Genomic DNA, 22120 nt, shown 5'->3' with positions numbered 1-22120 from the left:
ACTTTCTCTCGAGGGCGGTTAAAACCCTTCGTTTAACCAATTAACAACGAAGCCTATTCCCTCACTCTCCTGACTAAAATCGTCACCAAAAAATCCGATGGTCCCGTGCGCTAGACACACCCATCCTTAGCTTTCCTCCGAAACAGCATCGTCTCCCAAGACAGTACTGATTTTACATCCTTCGAACGGTCAACATCCTTTAACCGGGTATACACACCCGTAGATCAGTCACTCACTCATCTCGTACATACGCACCAGCGTAACTGCCTTCGTTATAAGTTGTTGGAATAAAGGTGAAATATAACTTACTCTACTGTGTCATATTCATTTAACCACCTCTGTTATCTTAACCGAAACAGGGGAACGACTATTTCGCGGCGTCGATTCACCGAATCGTAGCGAGAATTTACGCCTCTCGCTGACGCGTTTTCCTCGCGACCGCGTCTCTCCGCGAACGGTCGTAACATTTGGCAAAATATGAACTCTGGATGTTACGACCGTTCGCGGAGAGACGCGGTCGCTAGGAAAACGCGTCAGCGAGAGGCGTAAATTCTCGCTACGATTTGGTTAATCGACGCCGCGAAATAGTCGTTACCCTGTTTCGGTTAAGATAACAGAGGTGGTTCAATGAATATAACACTGTATAGTAAGTTATAAATCAACGTTTATTCTAACAACTTGTAAAGAAGATAGTTACGCTGGTGCGTATGTATAAGATGAGTGAGTGACCGATCTACGGGTGTATTCCCAGTCAAAGGAAGTTGACTGTTCGACGGATGGAAAATCAGTTGTCTTCGGAGACGATGCTGTGGCGGAGGAAAGCTAAGGATGGGTGTGTCTAGCGCACGGAACCATCGGATTTGTTGGTGAAGATTTTGGCTAAGAGAGTGAGGGAAATAGGCTTCGTTGTTAATTGGTTAAACGAAGGTTGCTGGACTAGGAAGGGTCTTAGCCGCCCTCGAGAGAAAGTGGTTAGTGGGAGGAAAGTTGCATCATATGTGAGAAAAACTAACTTTCCCTTGTCAAGCTGTAGTAGACAATGGTCTTTAGAAATGATTCGGAAAACAGATGTTTGTTGGGTCTGAAGGACCTTAGCTAGCGAATTACTGGGATTAATGACGGGTCTTTAAGAATATTGAGGGTACGCAGCGAGGATGAGCGGACATCTGGTTCCCGTCTGGCCCGCGGTGTGTGGCCTGGTCGAGGTAGAGTGTCGCCCGATGTAACACTGGATATTTTCGATCCGGTGCACTCTTTACATAATATCCACGCGTTCATCACTGCCAAATCTAAAATATTGAAAAAAACTTGAAGGGGTCATCGGAAACTCCCTGCTTTCACACTATATTTGTGTTCCTTCTGGTCAACGACGTCCACACCAAACTTTGTTTTATTATAAAAAGCAATGGTTTCTGAAACACATTTATAATTGTCTGCTACTTGTATACCTGTATGTTTGGTGCTTAGAAGGAGGACTTTTACGTTAGGTTTACTTTTATACATAGTAAGCGTGCAGTTTTATGATTTACATAAATTTGAGGAAAACAAAGTCGTCTTATCCTTTTTTCCCTTGAGCATCGAGTTTCATCTTTCCCCATATAAGGGAAACCATTCAAAATATATTTTGTTTGGACGGCAACTGCTAACTAAAACTTAATGTCAAATTTATGAGGCTTATTCAGCATATATTGCGTAAACCTGCATCGGGCTTTCGTTGGAAATAATTGTTCATCTATTGAGATATTTTCATATGGCTTGTAACAAGCCTGGCTATTACTTCTAAATCTGTTCCATATTTCGGATATCAGCGCAAATTTATCTGTTTGTAATCTTTCGGAGGCTTTCAATGATCTCGCTTCATATGCGCCCTGGGCATATAGAATTCCTAGAAAACTCGGTAACTCAGCAACTGTGATTGTCCAGTCTTTTTTCAAAACTCGATGCGCCTCGGTTTCAGTGCAATCTTTTATGTGTTCCATTATGTGTCTGGCAATTATCAATTTGAAAGCACTAGTTACACAAACCATAATATTACCCCCGACACAAACCCCCGACATAGTATTTCCCTTAAGATAGCCAGTAGGCCCTGCGATATCCTTGAATATCATACGAACGGGCGTCCTACCTCTAGATTCGCCTGCTTTCAGTTTTATCCACTGTGTCAATTGCAATTTCAATTTCACCCACTACATTTTGGGATGTGCTTGGAATGTTCGTCCTTTCATCCTCGGAGTCAGAACTAGAAAAAATACTAGAAAAAATAGAAAAAATGAATCGTTGGATAATTTTCTCATACAAGGATGCTTATCAATATCTTTTTGTTTACATGTTCCATGCCTTCTTATATTTATTTTTAAATCGTCGTGCGGATTGTTCTTGTCAACTTCGTTGTTCGATTTTGATGCTTCAGCTCATTATGTTTGTATCTAATGCAGTTTGTAACACTTGTGGTATTTGCTACTCTTCCAAGACCACCACAAGAAATCATTGATTAATATTAATTAATACTTATTATACTGATATCTCCTTATACCGATCTCCTTCTATTTCATCGTAAAATGTCTAAAAATAATAGATAAATAATAAATAAAATAAAAATAATAAATTTTCTTCTCGATATAATAGTAACAATCTCCTTTTATTTGCTATACTCAGAGAACAATTACACACAAGTAAAGTAAACAGAACAAAACACGAATAAATAGCGATTGCCATCTTTGGCCTTCTTCGCATTATCGTATATTCGTCGGAGACTACAAACTACTCCACGTTCGCTTCCAGTCCACGTGTGTGGGAAACAATGTGTATCATTCAGTATTGATAGATTGCTTGCTATTCTGTAATTAATTAAATATTAAATATATTAAATTTATATAATATATAATAATAGTAATATATTAAAATAGCGCTCGCTTTGTAGTGTCTTCGGTATGGCAACGCAGACTTTAATCACGACGACCGAAATTGCACTTTTCGATATCTTGAAAGAAAAAGCAAGTTGTCTGAAGGTCGCGCCGGTTACTAAGTACCCAGAATAGAAAAGGACGTCTTTCTTATTTCAGACGAAGAAGCGACGGCGAAACGATGTAATTCGCAAGACTAATTCTATGGGGAAATGAAGAATGTTTGGGTGCCAGGTTATGGATAGGGAAAGGTGAACATATTACGAAGTAGTCTTCTTCTTGATAGACATCGTGATATCAGTAAGAACGGAGGACAATTTAGCTGTATTCAACGTAGTCTTGAAGAGAATTCCGGAATTTTACGACTCGATAGTAATTGATTCGACTGATGAAGTTTGCATGCGATAGAATAAATCGTCACGTCTCTCCGGCTCGTTTCTCTCCCCTGGAATCCTTGGAATTCATTGTAGTATATAAATACTTTCCGTTCTCGATTTTCTAAGGGATCGATAGGGAGCGGTAAGCTACGGCGCTTTCGAATTTCGAGAAAAGATTATTGCAAGTGAGGATAGGAAAACTTTCCAAAGATGTGAATTGGACGAAGTCATTGTCATCATTCGAGTCGTAAGTTTCATTCGCTCAGAAAGTTAACGACTGCAAACGAAATAAACATTTTATCAATGAAAGAAATAACAAAGAAAGTTGGAGCTTGTTTTGACAACATTGTACTGTTGTAATCTGTACATAATTTGTTAATAATGTACATAATGCAGTTAATAATGAAATGCTGAGTAATAATATATAACAGTTTATTATTATTATTACTTAGTCCGTGCCTTTCGGCCTTGGACAAGCTTTCGGTTTTACATCTCGTTTACCTATTACGCTTCTCACATTCTATCAGTCTAATAGCGTTATCACCTTATTGCCTCCTCCCTTATATCTGTCTAAACTCTTTTTCTTGTCTATCTCTCTTTTCTTACATATTTACCTCCCCTCTTATCCACTCTATTATATTGCACTCCATTATATATTCTGTCTCTAAAACTATGGCAACTTTTGGGCTTTTGTCTCCTTGCTGTGCTTCCTTATTGTCGTTCCTCCCTGTCTTGTACTGCCCTTTTTCTTTTCCATTATTGTCTTCAATTCTATTAGTCCTTCTCCAGTCTCGTTTGGTCTTTTTTTTCTTATTACTGTTGTGGAGGATTGATCTGATTCTGGTTGAGCAAAATAACGAAAGCGAATTATTGCCGTCGCAATCCGTTAAATATATTTTCGAATAAATAAATAAATTACAGACGAATTGTGAGTCCGCTGGTACAAGTATAAGTTACGGAATAAATACCCGGTAAATACTCGGAGAAACTTTGTACATCACTGCTATGCTTGTTTATACGTTAATACTCCTCGACTCTGTTCGGTGAACTCTCTCGCTCGTGATTGCGTCTGTTTATTTATACTGGTCAGGGGACAGTCGGAAAATTTGAACTCGACTGCGTTTGACGGTTGAAAGTAGCGGTGACATTCTTTTGCTCGGAGTTCATTACTCGTTACAATACCTGTGATCTAACGGTCTTGATACTCCGAAGCAAAACAACAACAGGTGTAATTCCGACCAATTGCGGGGAGATGTAATCGCGAGGAGAGACGTCAACGGGGGTCGTAAATCCCCGCTACGATTATAACAATCGACACCACGAATTGATCGATCCCCTGATTTCCGTTGAGATAATAGGGGTGATTGAGTTTGTATAACACTGTGATTCACAGAATTATAAATTATATATTTCCAACACTTAGGTTACACTGACGTAGAGAAATAAATAGTTAACAACTTGTCGCACGAAGATGCGATAGATATGTACGCTAGAGCAGGGCTCTTATAATGGAAATTAATGTATTAATGGACTTAGCACTATAATATATTTAGGAAAGAAGATGTATGTTCGACAACACCGAGAACCGACAAAAGATTTGCGTGAAGTATGCGACTCTCGCGCTATGTGTAGACTGCCGCGTTAGGCGTTTGTTTTTAGACTGTCTGTCGCTCTTTTTCTAATACGGAAGAAAAGTTCGGTGTGGATGTGCCCCTGTGCCTAAAGAACGCGGATTGGTTGTTCCCACTTTCGTTAGGAAGAGTGAGGGTAACGAACCGCGGTGTCGATTGGTCATGACCTGCACTACTGCTCGAAGGGATGAGTAGGGAGTCTTCTACCATCGTGGTGGATAGATGACTGTGAGCGTGAGAAAAACCTAGCTTGTTTTATTACAGGGCTATTCGGATTTTCCTAATGGGTGCATACCCGCTTTCTCCGTGTTTTAAGTGCAACTAATAAACCCAAGGACCTCTCTAAAAACCGACTGTGTTTCGAGAATATTTTTAAGCTTTAGAAATTCTTCAAGACAAACGGATTGAAGACACATGGCGAAACAATACAGGGAAATGAAAGTTATGGTGGGTCCTTAGGTTTATTGAGGGTCGAAGTGACGTTACGCAGGTCGGTTGTTGTCCGGTCGCGCGGGCTGGCGTGCAGATGTTTTAGGCGGCGTAACATCCTCCCCCCGTTGAGAGGGCACCGATCAAATTCTGGCTGTGGAATCAGGTGCGTCGTTGGCGACCTCCTTCGCTCCGTGTGGACGTTCGGCCTCGTCTGGATCTGGGTGGATGGGTAAGGGGACCAGTCTTTTGACACCGCGGTCCAGGATGCTTGTTGCCGTCTGCACGGTAGCGGTCCGGATGATTCCGTCGGCTCCTGGATGGACCTTGATTACGCGGCCCAAAGGCCACTACATAGAGGGCACTCCCTGAGGATTACTACGGTGCCTTCACGAATGTTATGTTTGCCCTTGTCCCATTTGTTGCGGCGGGTTAGCTCATTTAGGTATTCTCGATACCATCTGCTCCAGAAGTGCTGCTTAATCTGGTGAATGCGCTGCCAATTGGATAGCCGGCCTGATGGAACTGTCCTGAAATCACGCTCCCGTAAACTGGTTAGTGTGTCACCGATTAGAAAATGTCCGGGAGTGAGGACAGGAGGATCTTTCGGATCGGATGAGATGGGAGTCAGTGGGCGTGAATTGAGAATGGCTTCAATTTCGATCACAAGGGTGTTGAGGTGCTCAAAGGTCAGGAGCTCCGTGCCGACCACGCGGATGAGATGGCGTTTGAACGCTTTAACCGCGGCTTCCCATAAGCCGCCAAAATGTGGTGAGTTCGGAGGATTAAAACGCCATTGTATTTGTCGATCGGCGAGAAAATTCTGTAGCCTATCCTGGTGGTCGTCGGACTGCAATAGGGTCCGGAGTTCTTGCAGCTCCCGGTTAGCCCCGACGAAATTGGTGCCGTTGTCGGTGAGGATCGTTGCGCAGTATCCTCGCCGCGAGATGAAACGGCGTAGCGCGGCCAAGAAGGCGTCGGTGGTTAGGTCGCTGACTAACTCTATGTGGACCGCCTTTGTCGCCAGACAAACGAATATGGCGGCGTACGTCTTGATTTTACGTCGGTTCTTCTGCGCCTTCTGAGAGTGCGCCATACCTGGCTACGGCCGTCGATTGGCCAATAGCGCAGTCTCACCGCGTATAGTGTAGCTTCTGTCCCTGTGTGATGATTGTTCCGGTGCTCTTGCTCTATAATTAGCTCTGTCACCGGGGATTTCGGTAGGATGATCGGGTGTTTTTGGCTGAAGGGTATGGCGGAGTTGGTTAGTCGTCCTCCTACCCGGAGTAGCCCATCTTCGTCGAGGAAGGGGTTTAATGGCTGTAGTTTCCCTCCAACGTCCTCGCTTCGATTTTTCTGGAGGATCCGAATTTCAGGCGCGAAATGACTGGATTGTAATATTTTTATTAGTCTGTTGTTCGCTGCAGTCAGTTCGTCTGTGGTGAGATGGGCAGATCGGTGTTGCTTATGTCTCCATCGAAGACACCGGGCGACGATTCTTATTAGTCTTGGCCAAGACGAGTAACGATGGAGGAGTGTATTGTCGTTAATATTCGTCCTCAGACAGATTGTCTTTTTTTGCTCCGGGAGGTCGACTACCGGTGTCGGGCTCCAGACCGGCCAATAGTTTTCGCTTTGCAGGAGCCACCTTGGCCCGTTTTTCCAAATGGGCGGACATAGGAATTCCTTGGGCGTCTGGCCTCGGGAGATGAGATCCGCTGGATTATCGTCGGTAGGCACATGACGCCAGTCGGAGATATTGGTCTTGGTCTGTATCTCAGCGACTCGATTCGCCACAAATGTTTTCAAGGTGTGCGGCGAAGACCTGATCCAATGGAGCACGATGGTGGAGTCAGTCCAGTTTACTATCCGCGATATCTTGGTCGTCAGGGCCTATCGTATTGACGAAATCAAGGACGTCAAAATAAGTGCCCCGCTTAATTCGAGACGTGGTATGGAGAGCGATTTGAGCGGCGCTACCTTCGACCGCGCCGTGAGGAGTCGAGTCCAAATATTGTTCTTTCGGTCCGTCGTCCGCACGTAGACGCATGCCCCATATGCCCTTTCGCTAGCGTCACAGAATCCGTGTAGCTCAATTTTCGTTGCCGATTCTATGATGGTCTTCCGAGGGAACCTTACCGCATTTAACAACGGCAATTGGGTGTGGTATTTGATCCATTCTGTGTGTACGTCTGTCGGAAGGGATTCGTCCCAATCTACCTTCAATGTCCAGACTTGTTGCAAAATTATTTTTGCTCGAACGATTACCGGCGCGAGCAATCCTAGTGGATCATAGATTTATGCGATGACTGAACTGATTGATTGATCGCTTTGTGACTCGGGAAGTGTCACTGATCGTCTTGACCGAATATAGTATGGCATCGTCGGCTGAATCCCAAAAGACGCCGAGTGTTTTTAACGTGGATGACTCACCGAGATGTAATTTCTGGTTGGTGTCTTCCTCAGGTAGCCCTCGTAGCAGATCCCGATCGTTTGATGCCCATTTGCGGATATTTAGACCGGCTAGATTAAGTAATTTCGTGAGATCATTCCTGACTGATAAGGCTTCGTCCTTCGTATCGGCTCCGGTCAACGCATCGTCGACATAGAAGTCTCGCCGTAGGATCTGCGCTGCTCTCGGAAATCGAGGTCCCTCGTCTTCTGCCAACTGTTTGAGACATCGGATGGCCAGATACGGGGCTGCGGATAGACCGAACGTTACGGTATTGAGTCGGTATGTTTCGATCTCTCCGTTGTCGGCACGCCACAGAATCTTTTGATAAGGACGATCTTCTGGACGTAGGATGAATTGACGGTACATTTTCTTGATATCGCCGGTAAGGACATATTGAAATGACCGGAATCTCAATAGGATGTTCTCAGGTCTTCTTGTAATTTCGGGCCCGTATGAAGGGCGTCGTTTAGAGACACTCCCGTGGTACTTGATGCTGAGCCGTCGAACACAACCCGGAGCTTGGTGGTGTCGCTCGATTCCTTAATGACGCCGTGATGTGGTAAATAATATCCGTGGTCGGTGGCGTGATCCGTGTTGATCTTCGTCATATGACCCAAGTCTAAATATTCTTGGATCACAGCACTATACGCGGTTTCATATTGTTTGTCGCGTTGGAATCGACGATGAAGAGAGGCGAGCCTGCTCATTGCAGCGGCCTTCGATGACCCTAGTGAGGAAAGCTTTTCGTTGAATGGTAATGCAACGATGTATCTGCCTTCCTTGGTTCGTCGGACATGGTTTCGGAAATGTTCTTCACATAGTCGTTCAGATTCCGAAAGATGAGTAGTGGCCGGTCCCTCGTCGATCTCCCAAAACCGTGCGAGGTCCTCTTGCAGAGCCGTTGTGGTTGCGTGGAACATATTTATCGCGGTTTGGGACGTTGGACTCCCCCCGATTACCCAGCCGAACCGTGTTTTTTGTAGACGTAGTTCAGGTTCGCCTGGTTGCGCCAGATTGACCTGCCCGATGCACAGCGACGCAAATGTTGATCCGGTACTAAGTAAGACATCGATCGGGGCTGGGCAATGGAATTGTGGATCGGCTAGTTGAATATTTCTGGGTAATCCCAGACTCGAGGGGTCGATGGGCTCGCTTGGTATGAAGGTCGATATGGCTGGGATAACAAGAAATCTCAATGTTTTCTTATACTTGCCGTCCGTCGACGTGATTGTGGCCGTGGTGTATCGTTTTGCTGTGGTGCTCAAATTGTCGAGGGCTCCGATCTGGATCGCACATCTCCTTTGCTTTATACCGAGGGAATTCGCGAGCTTGTTGGTCATGAAGTTCATGCTCGACCCAGTGTCGAGTAAGGCTCGGGCTCGGATTGGTTGTGCCTGTTTGTTTAAAACCTTGATCTGTGCTGTGGCCAACAGATTATGATGCAGAGGGGTGTGGGGAGATGTGTTTGTTAGTCCGATCCCCCTTGCTGTCGTAGTCTCAGACAGTCAGTTTTGCCCCGGTTGGGACTTGGACGAGGAAGTTGGGGTTCTTGATCCGGGCTGAGCATGACTCGTACGAGGCATGCTCTTTCGTACCTCCTGGAGCCGAAGATGTATGTTTCCGTGAAGTGTCGGATGTTCGCCTCGACTTGTGGGATGACCGCGACTTCGATGATCCAGATGGTGATTGTTCGGTGGAGGCTCGCTTGTGTGATGAACGACTGCCCGACGACCGACCGCTCGGTGCGCGACTGCCCGACATCCGACCGCTCGATGAGCGACTGTCCGACGACCGACTGCTCGGCGACCAACCGCTTGCCGATCGACCGCTCGACGATCGACCGCTCGAAGATCGACCGCTCGAAGATCGACCGCTCGACGACCTTGAGTCTACCTGGGTTTGTTCGCGGTGTAGATAACTATGGTGTCGGTGACCGCAGATACGACACGAACCCGATGTACACTGTGTCGGCGAATGTCCTCTGCCTAGGCAATTTATACACAACGATGCCTTCTTCACGATCTGAAAACGTTTGGTCGATGATTTGGCCTTGAAGATTTTACAGTGTCTGATCTCGTGAGGTCCGTTGCAGGTCGGACACACCACCGTTCTGCTGGTTGTAGCAAGGGTTCGCCCATGCGGTATGGTTGTTCGCTGACTGTGGTGTTTGTGGGTTGACCCTTTTGATTCCTTCGCTTTAGAGAGGAGTTGAGTCCCGTTCGCCCGTGTTTTGAGAAAGTCTATCAGATGCTGATAGGATGGCACCTGTTGGCGGGGCAGTGTGCGTTGCCATTTACGCAGACTGGACGAGGGCAATTTCGACTCGATCAATTCGATAATCGCTATATTTGATGTGACGGGCTCTTTTAGGTGTTCGAGCGCCTTTAGATTTACGCCGATTATTTCCAATAAATCCTCTAGGGCTTCTGGAGTTTCCTTTTTGATTTCCGGGTAGTTGCGCATCAAATTCCAATGGCGCATGCAGATTTGGAGGGGGCAATTGAACTTATCCTTCAGTGTGTCAAGCGCGATGGGATAGTTGGCCTCTGTGAGTTCTAGTGACTGGATACTCTGTGCGGCCCGTCCAGTTATAGATGAGCGTAGATGCTGGAACTTTTGGACATTCGTCAAACTTTCGTTACGGTCCACTATGGATGAGAACGTGTCGTAGAAATAGGTCCAGTTCTCGAGGGCACCGTCGAATTGGGGCACGCGGACCTCTGGAAAGGTGGTCGGCTCTGGTTTCCGGCATGTCTCGCCTGTTTTTGTTGTTGCTGACATTTGCTCAAAGAGACCTAGGAACCGCATGTCAAGCTCCCGATGCTCTTGCGATAACGAAGCTACACGCGCATCTTCCCCCTCATCTAACCCATCTAACTCTTCTTGAGCCGCGAGTATCCTCCTCCAAAGTTCATCGAACGAGCTGCGGCAAGATGTTAGGAAGATTCTGTTTGCCTTCCCAGACGCTACGTATTCATCGAGTTCGCGCCTTATGGTTGCAAGTCGACCGGCTAGGGCGCCTCGTCTCCGCCGTAACGTGCTGATTGGTTCAGCTTGGGCCATATTTGATTTTAATAATATGAACGATCTTACCTTGATCAAATGGACGTTGATCTGGGATTCGGTTGATAATCGTTACGATGCGGCGTGGGCTCGTGTAGATGCTGAGCGACGGAGGTGCTCCTCTCCGATGGCGGTTCCCTTGATCAGTTGACTAAGTGGTTGGAACTTGGATTTCACGCGACACTGTATAGTCACTTGTCAGTGCACTTTTTGGCGGAACGAAATCCGGCTCGAAGGACCATGTAATTTCGACCAATTGCGGGGAGACGTAATCGCGAGGAGAGACGTCAACGGGGGTCGTAAATCCCCGCTACGATTATAACAATCGACACCACGAATTGATCGATCCCCTGATTTCCGTTGAGATAATAGGGGTGATTGAGTTTGTATAACACTGTGATTCACAGAATTATAAATTATATATTTCCAACACTTAGATTACACTGACGTAGAGAAATAAATAGTTAACAACTTGTCGCACGAAGATGCGATAGATATGTACGCTAGAGCAGGGCTCTTATAATGGAAATTAATGTATTAATGGACTTAGCACTATAATATATTTAGGAGAGAAGATGTATGTTCGACAACACCGAGAACCGACAAAAGATTTGCGTGAAGTATGCGACTCTCGCGCTATGTGTAGACTGCCGCGTTAGGCGTTAGTTTTTAGACTGTCTGTCGCTCTTTTTCTAATACGGAAGAAAAGTTCGGTGTGGGTGTGCCCCTGTGCCTAAAGAACGCGGATTCGTTGTTCCCACTTTCGTTAGGAAAAGTGAGGGTAACGAACCGCGGTGTCGATTGGTCATGACCTGCACTACTGCTCGAAGGGATGAGTAGGGAGTCTCCTACCATCGTGGTGGATAGATGACTGTGTGCGTGAGAAAAACCTAGCTTGTTTTATTACAGGGCTATTCGGATTTTCCTAATGGGTGCATACCCGCTTTCTCCGTGTTTTAAGTGCAACTAATAAACCCAAGGACCTCTCTAAAAACCGACTGTGTTTCGAGAATATTTTTAAGCTTTAGAAATTCTTCAAGACAAACGGATTGAAGACACATGGCGAAACAATACAGGGAAATGAAAGTTATGGTGGGTCCTTAGGTTTATTGAGGGTCGAAGTGACGTTACGCAGGTCGGTTGTTGTCCGGTCGCGCGGGCTGGCGTGCAGATGTTTTAGGCGGCGTAACAACAGGATTTGAATTGTCCTGCTCGCGTGCTGCTACATTGCTAATATTTTTCTGTCCTTCCACTTCATCCTCCTTACTAAGTATTTTGGTAACTTTTTGCCCCTCTTTTCTGCTCCTCTCTTTCTCCTTTCTTCTATAATTTGGTCTACTGTCATCCTTTCTCGCTCTTCTTTTGCTTCCATCTGTGTCTCTCCATTTCTCACCTCTTCTAGTCCTTTCTTTCTCTTTCTTGCTCTTTTTTCTTCTTGGTCATTTCCCCAGATTTTCTCTCTTTCCTTTATGCACTCCTTTACTAGTTCCTTTTCTGACTCAATGGCTTTCGCTTGCTGTTATTCTTAATGCTTTTTTTTAATTTCTATTACCTTGCATTCTTCAATATATAATTCGGTGTTATCATATCTGAATGAGAAATCCTCATGGACACTCTGCTGCTAATAATGGTAATAATGCTAATAATGCTAATAATGGGCAACAGCAGAGTAGTGTCGGACTCTTACCGACTAAAACTCCACGATGACCATCCTACGCGTGAGACAGGAGTGCTTCGGGGACATCTTACGAATTATCTTTCCGTTGCACTCTCCTCTCGCGTCCTCTTGATCGAGCCAGTCCTAAAAATTCCCCTAACTGTTGAGTTTGGCGCTAGGGGGGACCATTGCTCCTAGGTCCATCCCCCCTTGGAGTCACGGTCCGTTGGGACGGCGATGAAGCGGCTCTAGGCCGCCGGACCGCCATCCCCCTCCATTGCGTTAGCTTACGAGGGTGAGAGTTCCTCTTTCTCTCCCTTTCTTTGCCTCTCCTTTTCTCTGCCCGTTCTTTTGCGAGCATAACTCGCTCACAGAAGAGGCGGACAGCCTCGTATTCCTGCGACCTGCTCAGCATCGCTTCTACGATCGCCAAGGGGGTCAATCTCTCGCCTATAACGCGACGCAGGGTGTAGCGGGACAGCTCCTTTTTTTTTTACGCGGAGAGGGGAAAATGCTGTTGCGCATACCCAGCGACCCGTGTCACTGGGTTATGTGGGGCTCGGGCAGATGTCGTCGCCATACCCACTAAAAACCCCTCCTCCTTGCTCCCCTTTAATTCCTGGTAAGACAACCCCGGCAAAACCGTTCGGCATTCATCGGGGTTGCCCTTATCAGCCATTCGTCATCCTATCTCCGCGTGGTCGCCGCGCTCGTCATTCTCTTCTTTTCAGCCTCCATCGTCCTCTCCGCCTCCCTCCTGTGACTCACGACGGTCTTGCAGAACTGCCTGAATCTATTCCAGCCGTTGTCGTTGGCGGTGGCCGTGTACATGAGATTATCCATGTCTAGCTTCTCGCCCAGACAATTTTCCAATTCCGTCCTTTTGTCCGTCCATTTGGAACACGCGAAAAGGACGTGTTCCGCGTCGTCGTTCGGGTCTCCGCAGTCTAAACACCTGGAGTCCTCGTCCTTGCCGATCCTCTTCCTGTAGCTGCTAAAGATCCCGTGGCCCGTTAGCAGCTGCATCGTGTCATGGTCGATATCCACTTTCTTCCTGGCAAAGAGGAATGCGCACGGTACCAACTTCTTGGTGATATCCTCCTTCTTGTACGCGTCCCATTCCTTTTGCCATTCGTCATACGCCTTCCTTCGTAACGCCTCCAGCTCCTCCTTCAGCGCACTGTCGTCCCCGTCACCGATCCTGGTGTTCTTGATCCTATCGTACGTCTCTTTTAGCAACTTCGCCTTGACGTAGATCGGCAGATTGCCGCTCAACACGCAAAGCGCTGCATGCGAGACCGTACGGTAAGCCGTCGTCGTTATGCTCAAGGCGGTTCTCTGAGCCCTCTTCATTATCTTCTTGTTCTTCGTCCTGCCGACGGCGTCCGCCCACACCGGTGCGCCGTAGAACACAACGGACTCCCAGACGTTGTAGTAGAGCCGGCGGGCCAAGTTGGGCGGCCCATTGATATTCGGCAGGATGCCTCTAAGGGCTTCCGTCAGGATGTCGGTCTTCCCACAGACCGCCTCGATGTGTCCGTCGAACCTCCTACGACTGTCGATCTTGACCCTAAGATACTTCACGGCCCCGACCGTGTCGACGACCGTGTCTCCCAGATTAAGCCCAACCACCAGCGGCACCCGCATGCCGGTGACGAACATGACTTCTGTCTTCTCTGTAGCCAGTTTGAGGCCTACGCTCGCGCACCAGTCGTTCACGATGCGCAGCATGGTGTTCACCTTGGCGGTGGCTCCTTCGTTCCTCCCGACAGCACACGCGATGGCTAAGTCATCCGCGAACGCGGTTGCCCTCACCATCACCATGTTATCGAGCCTCTCGAGTAGCCGGTCGTACACCAAGTTCCACAGCAAAGGCCCGAGCACCGATCCCTGTGGAACTCCTACCGCCACCTCGAATTCCACCGTCCCATGCTGATTGCTGGCGACGATCCTCCTCCCCGTCAGGTAGTTGCCGATCAATCTTCTGATCTTCCCCGGCAACTTCCTCCTGGCCAGTTCGCTCGTGATGCTTTCCCAGCTCAGTGTGTTGAAAGCATTACCGATGTCCAGGGCAATCATCAGGCAGATCACTCTTTTTTGTTTGCAGATGTCCGCGAACATCATCACCTGCGTGACAGCGTCCACCGTGCTCCTCCTCTTCCTGAACCCGTACTGTCTTCGGTGGAACGGGTCCACCCCGATGCACCGTTCGATGATCATCTTCACGCATTTCTCCCAGATCTTGCTTAAGGCCGGGAGTATGCTTATCGGCCGATACGCGTTGGAAAGTCTAGGATCCTTACTTCTAGGTATCTTATCTTGACCACTTCTTCTTCTTTTCTTGTTCTTTCTTTTTTCGAAAACTACTATCGTGGTCTTTTCCGTGCTCAGTTCCAATTCGGTTTTCTTTAAAGATTTTTCGAATCTGTTTAGCATTTTCTTTAGCTCCTCTTCTCTATCCGCCATCAGCACAATGTCGTCTGCATATGTCAATGACCATACCTTCCTTTCTCCTATCACTATGCCCTCGATTTGTTCTTTCCTTAATTCTTCTTCCAGCACTGCCACATAGATGTTGAATAACGTCGGGCTCAACGGGCATCCTTTTCTGATGTAACAGTTTATATTTATGTACATTTGTAAAAGTTAGTAATGAAACAATTACAATATCTTCTTAATAAAAAGGATCTTCTTCGAATGAGTCTTTCTATGATTGAAATACTTTTTCTTTTGTTGCTGGATTTGACGCTTGATCCATCGTTTTCTTTTATTATCAATGCGTCCTTGTATTTTGTCATTTTCTTTCCTGGTAGTATAGGTGTAGCATTTTACTTGATATTGGTCGAGTAATTGTCTAGTATGCTTTTATCGTTGTTAATACGTTTTACATGGAAGTCTTTGATGCGTTTTGTTAATAGATTCATTGCTTGCTTTATCGAGTTGCCATGTAGTGTTCTTGGGGAAAGGGGAAAAACTTGGATCCACTACTTTGAGGATTTGTGTTGCCACTTACTTTGAATATTTTTCTCGTATCTTTGATCATCGATTACAACCTACCTGTTGGGTTGATCCTGATGTGTGCATGTTTCTCTAGTAATAACAGCAAAATTAATTTTGTCCTATTTTCCTTGCAGATACTTCTGCCCATACCTCGCTCTCTCTTTCCTTGTACTAGTCATCCATGACCGTTTATTTTATTTTATTTAAAGACGTTTGTTAGATGTAAGATACAAATTTTTAAATACCTTTTGGTGTTCACAATAAACGGTGAATTTTTGTAGTGATGTTTTAGGCAAAAGTATCGATACGCGACGGTACGACGTAGCCATGCTATAATATGTGTCGGCGCTTTACATTTTTCGTGTTTAATATGATTTTTAGGTTTAAGCCGCTGGGGGAGCGGAGCTTCTGTGTGATTTTGTTTTTGTTTGTTTTTTCTGTCCTGAAAACGTGGTTGCAAAACAGGACGCTTCGGTAGCTTGCTTTTTGGGAGTCATCCATGACCGCGTCGTTTGTGAGATGACGCGGCATATCCAGAATGCAAGAACTTTGTTGGTTTCAATTTCATCCCTTCGCAGGAATGTTGGTTCCTTTTACTTTTGTTGCTGGATTTGACGCTTGATCCAACCTTCTTTTTTATTGGTCCTTTGATCATTTCTAGCATTTTGGTATTTTCTTTCCTGGCAGTATGGACGCTGGATTTAATCATTTTGCGTCTTTTCCGGCTTAGCAAGTAATTTTAGATTCTGTGACTGTTTCGCATCGGTTACTTCTCTGATTCTATACTCATGTTGCATGAAATAGGTTGTTCTGCGTTTGCTATACTTCTTTGTTATTTCTCTGTACTTTGTCTTGAGGTTTCATAGTTGTTTATTATTAAGCTGCTGTGTTTTTCTTGATTATTTCTTGCCTTAAGCATTTCAAATTTTATCTAATTGTCCGCTCTATCGTGATATACTTTTTCTTCGTGCACGCATAGTTTACTTTACAATATACCAGCTCTTGGCGGTTATTACAACTCTATTGTTTCATTAGTGAACAAACCTTCAAAGGTCATGAGAGGAGTGGAGTATTAACCGTTATACTTTCCAGTAGCTGTGCTCTTTTCAGCCCATTTAATACTTACCCAAATTACGCTGCTGTATTTACACGATCAAATGGAAATGGAATTGCTTTCGTAAATGCTTCATTAATATATGAACCTAGTTTTGGCTCTCGTCCGAAGTATTAGGTCATCCCATAAGTTTGTGCCGTTTTTCCAGCGGTTATATATGTTAAGATTGTTTACATATCTTTCAGTTTCACGAAAAAGTTTTATTTTCTTCACGTTGTACAACTTCTTCCCATTTTTCTGGTAGGGCCATTATTCCGTCTCGATAAAAGTTCTCTTGTTTTTCTTTAAAATAATTTTCTAAGCTATTTTTGAGAATGTCAATATTTTCAAATTTTTTACCTACTAAAAAGTGTTGTAATGCTCTGAACAGGTGGTAATCAAATGGGGCAATGTCTGGGGAATATGGGGGATGTGGTAAAATTTCCCAATTATAATAGTTTTGACGTTGTTTAATGGTAATTTGGCTCAAATGACTTTTGGAAATCATTTTTTGTAATCTTATCAAGTATCCGTTGCGACACCTTTTGAACCTTTTCCACGTTGTCGAAACGTCTCCATCTGATTTTCAATTTCATTTTAGTGCGCAAAGGGAAATCACAAGGAGCTTCTTCTTCGAATGCTTTTAATGCATTGCAATATTCTTCAATGATAGACCACTCGTGACTGTTTATTGTGTCAGGCATTCGCTGTTTCCGTGAAACTGTATTAAAGGCTTGTCACACATCAGTAAGCGATACATCATATGGCGCTAAGAATTCCATCACCAATCACCAATCAGAATCACCAATCAATTCATATCTTCAATTAATTTTAGAGGCGTGCGATGAGAATAATATAGCATTTGGTGCGCCTTTAATTTTTTTCGGTGGATATAGACCGATGGAAAAATCGAACAATCGCTCTGCGTTTCTTTAAAATTTCCATTAACCTTGCCGAATGATTGCCGCATATTTTATTGCCAATTGAAAATAACTTGTTACATTCGGATGTGAAATGTTCATATTATTTATTTCGATATGTAATTGTTTCCTATCGTTTGTGCACCTGCAAATGTGAGCGAAAGAGGCAATAGGTTTCCACGTATGAGATTTACTATGTTCGCATTGATTATAAATTGGGTACACGTTAAAGTTAGTATTATTGAAACCCCTGTTTTCACACGTTCGCGGGGAGACGCGATCTCGAAGAAGCGCGCCAACGGGAGTCGTAAATTCCCGTTACGATTTGCTAATCGACGCCGCGAATCGCTCGATCCTTTATTTCGTTTAGGATAATAAGGGTAGTTAAATGAAAGATAACGCTGTTGCTAACAGGTTATTATATATTTTCACAAACCAACAACTTCGGTGTAACACAAAATGAATATTTGTTATGAGATGACTACGAATGAGTGCGACCTGAGTCTCTAGACAGATTATCGCGTATACGGATGGATTTGTCGACTCACTGTATTCGAATTGCTGACCGCTTGACGAGACGCTTGATTGAGACGCTTGATTGAGACGCTTGATTGAGACGCTTGATTGAGACGCTTGATTGAGACTGTTGATTGAGACGCTTGGTTGAGACTGACTGATCTTCGGGTGTAAACCCGGTCGAAGGATGTTGACTGTTCGAAGGATGTAAAATCAGTTATGTTCGGAGACGATGCTGTGGCGGAGGAAAGCTAAGGATGGGTGTGTCTAGCGCACGGGACCATCGGATTTGTCGGTGACGATTTTAGTTAAGAGAGTAAGGGAAATAGGCTTCCTTGTTAATTGGTTAAACGAAGGGTCTTAACCGCCCTCAAGAGAAAGTGGTTAGTGGGCGGAAAGTTGCATCATACGTGAGAAAAACTAACTTTCCCTTGTCAAGCCGTGGTAGACAGTAGTCTCTAGAAATTCTTCGGAAATAGACGTTTGTTTGGTTTGAAGGACCTTTACTAGGAAATCTATGAGATTTATGAAAGGTACTTGAGGCTATTGAGGGTACGCAGTGAGTATCCGAAGACATCTGGTTGCCATCTTGCCCGCGGTGTGTGGCCTGGGCTAGGTAGAGTGTTACGCGACGTAACAACCCCATTCATTAAAGGTGTAGAATATTAATTCTTAAAGAACCTGTAATTCTTAATATTAAACGTAGATTTTAAATAACGCACTGTTACCGATATGGTATATGTGAATAATTCTGTATGGCATGTCCATTTATCCCTAATGACAGAGCATGTGTTCATGTCAAAACAAAAACATTAAAAAGATGTTCATAAATCCTCTATATAAGCGTTTCGAAAGGTTCCCTTTTCAAATGATACAAAAGATACTGGTAGATATCGTCAACGATATTATGTTGAAGTAAGAATGGTGGAGTATCTCAGGAAGGATTAATGTTATCACAAAAATGTTTTTGCAAAAATCATTTTGCATTAGTGGGGATATTATGAGATACGGATGAAGCGATGTGTAGTGGATCATGGGATTTATCCTAAGAACGTTATTATGTTACGTATAAAGAAACGTAGAATCTACGAATTTATTTATCTTTAGTACTACTATAAACGGGACAAACTCCCATTAGTGTACAAACGCTATATATCTGTATGCAAGCAGTTGAGAGATTTATACTAAAAATACATAAAATTACACTGGCAGGAATATTTTAATTTTTAATTTTTAGAAATAGAAAATATCATGTGCATAATGATTTAAATATGCACAGAACATATTCGCTTTGATACAGATGTGATTTAGGAGTTAAGAGTTACCTAATATAGAAGAATAGCAAATTGGATGAAAGGTAAATCTCAGCCTCGAAGTTCGTATAATAAAAATGTATCTTCGATGGAAGTTGCGAACAACTCACAAAGCCTTTCATCAACTGGAATAAGAACATCAGGTCAGCATTTACGGGTCAGTAATTCTCCGTGACTCAAGAGATCGCATGTTAATTTTTTTCATGATGGGAAATAATCGTAATCTGCTACGACCATTTCCGGACTCAGATTCAATGCTGCAAATCTGAAGAAGATATGTTGAACTCTCTCGATTGACTGTTTATACGTGATCGGATGACGAAACGGAATGGCAGATGTACATTCTAGACGAGGTCATGCGAAAAAACAATATAACATTTTGATAGTTCGCAAGCTTTGAAAGTTCACCGTACAACGCTTCACAAGCCCGATTCTTTAGAGGTCTCGCCAACTACACGCTGTCGGTGAAGTAAGTTATTTAACAGTGCTGTAGCGGACACCCAAATTGCTTAATTTCGAAAACTGAGAAATGACAGTGTCACCAAGTAATATTTGTCTAAAGTGAGCGACGTATCGTTTGTTCTGCACCAGTTGTCAATGTTGTCAAGATTCAGTTGAGGCGAAACGCAAGTCATGAAATGATGTACAAGGGATCAAGAAGTGAACCCTGGAGGGATACTGCTTATGATCGCTAAAGTAACTTGTCAACCAAAAAAGCGACTGATTACAAGAACCCAGTGCAACACTTTTGAACTCATAATATTGAAAAGTCTTTTTAATAAAGCTGTACACTCTATCCGCTTGGTTATTCTCTAGACTGGTTGAGACAAAATTACGATAAATAGAGAGATTAGTTACTGTGGACAAAGCTGGCGTAAAGCCACGTTGCTCGTTACAGATCAGGGACGTGACATGAAGTTTAGCAATGTCAACAACTACGCTTTCGAATAATTTTGGCATTACATCGATGATGCAGACCGGTCTACGGTTCACCGCATCGCCAGATTTAAATGTAGAAGTAATTGTATTAGTCTTCCAAGCATCCAGAAGAATTCCTGTCATCAACGAGTTATTAAACATGTTGCAAAGCACGCGGAATAATACGAAGCTACGTTTGAAAACAATTGGGAGAATTCCATGGAGATCCGATCCATGTCGGATCACAAAAGTATAGATGTTGTCGCATGCTGACTGCATCTCAGAATAAAGATGGTCACAGATTCACTTGATGTGAAACTGAAAGGACTAAAGACGCCGAATAGAAATATATGTAATATAAACATAAATATGCAGCCAACTGAATACAGATCACCAACTTCAATAACGTTGTCGGTAAATTCATAGTATAAATGCGGTATTAGCATACAGATAACATGAAGGTAGTAGTAAAGGTAGTATGAAGACGTTGGTGAAAGGTATATCGCCACCACAACGGTAAACATTGAACAAACATTGAATCCTGAAGAACTGGTGTTCAATGTGCGAGATATTAAGACGAACACATGAGCTACAAAATTGACTTGTTACGCTAATAAGGACAGCACTGCCTCTAGAGAAGTTAGGCCAGATCTATCACAAGAATAAACATGGTAATCGAAGAAATCCAACTCTGCGGAAGAGATATCTGAATGTAATCAGATCTCCAGAGAAAAAGGAAAAAAATGATAATGTTGTAGTCTTGTTGCAATTATACTATCCCGCGCTGCAGATCATGTAATCTGTAATCATGTAATCTTGCTTACAGATATTGGTGCGAAGGCTCCTAATATTCTGCTAATACACTAATGGTGAGATTAATCGTTTTTTGGACTTCGAGTGATACAATTATTGGCACGCCACGAATGTATCGAATAGTTTCCGTAGCGTCGTTCATCGCACTCAACTCGGATCTTAAATTATTTTAAAGTTACACGCTGTTTGCCCATCTGTGACATTTGGTCGAATCCTTCACATTTGCGTTTGTTCTTCGATATTAATAAAGGAAGGTCTGAAGATTTGAATGTAACGCAAACTAGTTAACGTCTGCCGCTGAAGTTGTTTCAGCCGTTCCCTTAAAAAAAGACTTTCTTGATTTTGAAGCCTTTATTATTGAAGTCTCCATTGCTTTATCAACACGAAAATTATTTATACGTCATAATGTCCACCTTCGTATTAGAAACAACTTTTGTAACAATGATTTGTTCACTTCAATCTCTCGTAAAATATTCCATCGTTCTTATATTTTACGCAGCATGCTGACTTGCCATTTTCATATCTTTCATAACATCTTCTTCATTTACAGGCATCTAAAATTTATAAATCTGTAACAGCCCATTATTTAAACGATAATTATACGATAAAGTCTTTGGAAATTAATATTTTACCTGAGGCGAATCAAACGAGTTACTGAAAAGTATCTTGGATGAACGGGATTTATAAAGTGACATTTTCTTTTAAGAATTGCACAGAAAGATAATAAATTTGAGATAGCATGAAACATCCGATCTTTACTATGTTTCAAACGGAAGTATATATTATACTTATCCCTTTTTTCCCAATCACTCTAACATTCCTGATGTAATTCAATTCGTTCGATTACTCGCGACATTTGAATGGATATAGTTGATTCTATTATTTCTTTTTTAACTGTCCTATTATGGAGTTTTGCATAGTTTGCTCTACGGGAGTGTTATGATTATTATTATTGTTTATTTAATTTCAGTTCGTCAAGCTAGAAATGGATTTGGTCTGCAACTCCTTTCATTCGCCCTTCCTTAGTTATCG

The 22120-nt window shown here is 43.7% G+C and overlaps 2 protein-coding genes and 1 pseudogene across 2 annotated transcripts; 1 reads left to right on the top strand and 2 right to left on the bottom strand.

Annotated features, from left to right (window-relative positions):
* Positions 1–5671: 5671 nt before the first annotated feature.
* Positions 5672–6436, bottom strand: LOC117211225. The gene has a single exon (XM_033454892.1). The coding sequence runs from the start codon at positions 6434–6436 to the stop codon at positions 5672–5674; it is 765 nt and encodes a 254-aa protein (XP_033310783.1).
* Positions 6437–8205: 1769 nt separating this feature from the next.
* Positions 8206–10858, bottom strand: LOC117211224. The gene is made up of 2 exons (XM_033454891.1): positions 9748–10858; positions 8206–9215 (listed from the first exon to the last, which is right to left on the bottom strand). The coding sequence occupies exons 1-2, from the start codon at positions 10856–10858 to the stop codon at positions 8206–8208; spliced, it is 2121 nt and encodes a 706-aa protein (XP_033310782.1).
* A 3317-nt stretch (positions 10859–14175) lies between these two features.
* On the top strand, positions 14176–14650 carry LOC117211221 (annotated as a pseudogene).
* Positions 14651–22120: the final 7470 nt, after the last annotated feature.

This window comes from Bombus bifarius, unplaced genomic scaffold (assembly GCF_011952205.1).
Source record: "Bombus bifarius isolate JDL3187 unplaced genomic scaffold, Bbif_JDL3187 scf7180000008220, whole genome shotgun sequence".
Lineage (NCBI taxonomy): Eukaryota > Metazoa > Arthropoda > Insecta > Hymenoptera > Apidae > Bombus > Bombus bifarius.
The sequence above is the reverse complement of the archived record's forward strand: the minus strand, read 5'-3'. Positions and strand labels throughout refer to the sequence as shown.